The sequence below is a fragment of the Austrofundulus limnaeus genome, unplaced genomic scaffold (genome assembly GCF_001266775.1).
Source record: "Austrofundulus limnaeus strain Quisiro unplaced genomic scaffold, Austrofundulus_limnaeus-1.0 Scaffold640, whole genome shotgun sequence".
NCBI classification, from domain to species: Eukaryota; Metazoa; Chordata; class Actinopteri; order Cyprinodontiformes; family Rivulidae; genus Austrofundulus; species Austrofundulus limnaeus.
Genome location: NW_013953042.1, coordinates 235,027 through 237,282, shown reverse-complemented (window position 1 = coordinate 237,282; position 2,256 = coordinate 235,027). Strand labels below are relative to the sequence as shown.

General features: G+C 40.7%; 1 protein-coding gene across 1 annotated transcript in view; it reads right to left on the bottom strand.

Annotated features, from left to right (window-relative positions):
- The window catches only part of LOC106531478 (mitogen-activated protein kinase kinase kinase kinase 4), a gene marked incomplete at its 3' end in the record, with an annotated part of 193,726 nt that overhangs the window by 72,495 nt on the left and 118,975 nt on the right, over nucleotides 1–2,256 (bottom strand). Inside the window, 1 exon segment of the mRNA XM_014027356.1 lies at nucleotides 684–814. Coding sequence (XP_013882810.1) covers nucleotides 684–814 — 131 coding nt within the window.

Here is a 2,256-nt window from a genome sequence, read left to right as displayed (position 1 = left end):
ACACGACCAAAAACATTACCTCGCCCTTGGCGGAGGTAATAGTTGACAGTCAGTGCCTTGATCTGGACTATCAAAGTTAAGATGTGTCTCATAACCCAGCCCGCCCATCAGGATATTTCCTGTAGCCTGGCCCTTTGCCTTCCTACACAGTTCTGCTCAATTCTAGTTCCCCTTCACTACTATGATTGGGATTTTGGGGGTCTGGGATTTCTTTTATAGATATTTCTCTGGTAGAATTTAAACTGGGCCAATCAGGAAACAACAGGAGGTGGTGTGAACAACCATACTGATTTTCTGCTCTGTTAATCTGCCTGTAGTTYAGCAATGGCAGCGGAGGAAGTGAGTGAAGCCGGTCCATATTGACGAGGCTTCCAAATTAAAATAAATTTTTCTCACAAAGTCTGCAGCTCTCATTTACAGCCCTCTCCTTCGGCTCTGTACGTCCCTCCTCCCAGTAGGGGATGGTAGTTTACAGCACACACAATTTCCAGTTAGCTTCTTAGCTTAGAGCTGGTGCACTACATATGTCAGGGTCAAAAGTTAAGCAGTTGGGTACATCAGATCCAATCATTTAAAACTTCAGAGTTCACGCCTTGAACAAGAAATCACTTCTTAATAGCYGAGGTTCCAGACCCTCTGTATGAAGGATAGAACAAGAGGCTGGTTTTWACCAGATTACTTACCCTGTAGTCATATGTAGCATCAGGGTTTTCATCACAGGCTATAACCTCCGGAGCCATCCAATAYGGCGTCCCAATGAAAGTGTTTCTCCGACCAACAGTCCGGTCCAGCTGAGCGCTCACACCAAAATCCACTGAACAGAAACACAACACAAGTCCAGAAAACAATTTCCTTCGCAGAGTTTTGTTGTATGTCATTAATGCTCCTCATGTCTATAAGTCAGTTATATGTCACAGCAGACCCGGCGTCATGTGGGCGGGCCTGGCCCGGCCATTCAGGTACTGGCCCATCCAAGACAGATTACAACCCTGTGTGAACAGCTACACAATGTATTGACCCAAGGCAACCAGCAAAGAATGAACCCTATGATTTCTGCGACGCAGAAAATTTGGACAGAATCACAGAATTGACCGAACAAAATGAAATCCAGCGTAAAAAGCTGTGTTATGGCCTGAGGCCATTTTGTTTTGCAGGTATATGATGTGCTGGGCCTGTTGTGCTGTGACAACTCTGGCCTCACCAGATGCAGGAAATGGCATCAACCTCTTTCAAAATTTCCTGGGGGAGAACCCCCAAACCCCCCGTCAGTAAAATTACAAATTGAAAATCTGTTGGCAAATCCAAGGCTTTATATTGTCATAGTTTTCAAATTGTCATTTTTACAACCACGTCATAACATTTCTGTTATAGATATTAGTTTTGGTGTGCCACCCCTGGTTTTTCAGTGCATACAACACTCGTCTTCAGATCCACACAACCTTAAACTCACYTACTCCTCTGGCTAATAAACCTGCTCTATGCAGAGATTCTGTTATAAACACCATAGTGTCACAGTGTTGATATAATATGATGTTTTGTGTTTTTCCTCATCTGTCCTTGTGTGGTTTTTAGTTTTTCTGTTCAGAGCAGCACCTCCTCATGATGTCTTCATGAAGATGATCCTGCTCTGTGCAGGTCTGWGGCTGCATGACCCAGAGCACCTGTTCTCCTGTTTGTTATGTTCTGTCTTCTTCTGAACGGTTGTTCTGAACTGGAATTTCATTTTGCTCTGTACAATGACAATAAATGTCTATCTTATCTTGTCTTGTCTTGTCTTATCTTTTGTATCATATTGTATGTTGTTTTATCTTATCTTTCTTATCTATATTATCTTATTTTAAAATAGACATTAGAACTTGGCTAAACAAAAACAAGATCAAGCTAGAACAAGCAGGGACAATGCTACCACGTTAAACCAGGTGCTGTATTTCACCACAGAGAGGCAGAAAATACCACGTTTATGTTTGAAAAAGGGGTTTTCACAGAGCTTTTAATTCTTTATTTGAATTTGTTTGTGATTTAAAAAATAGTTGAAAATGTTTATTATTTTTCTAAAATATTACAACCTAATGTCAGGAGAAGTTCATGTGCTGTCGCCTTCAATTTTATGGAGTTAGTTTATTATAAGTTGCATCACTTGTGTTCAAAATCTGTTTGAAAGAACTGCTTTTGCAGCAGAGTATTTGTACCTGATATGTTTCAAATTCTGTTAGAAAATAAAAATACAATAAGGATTATTTATCATTCATCCTGAAG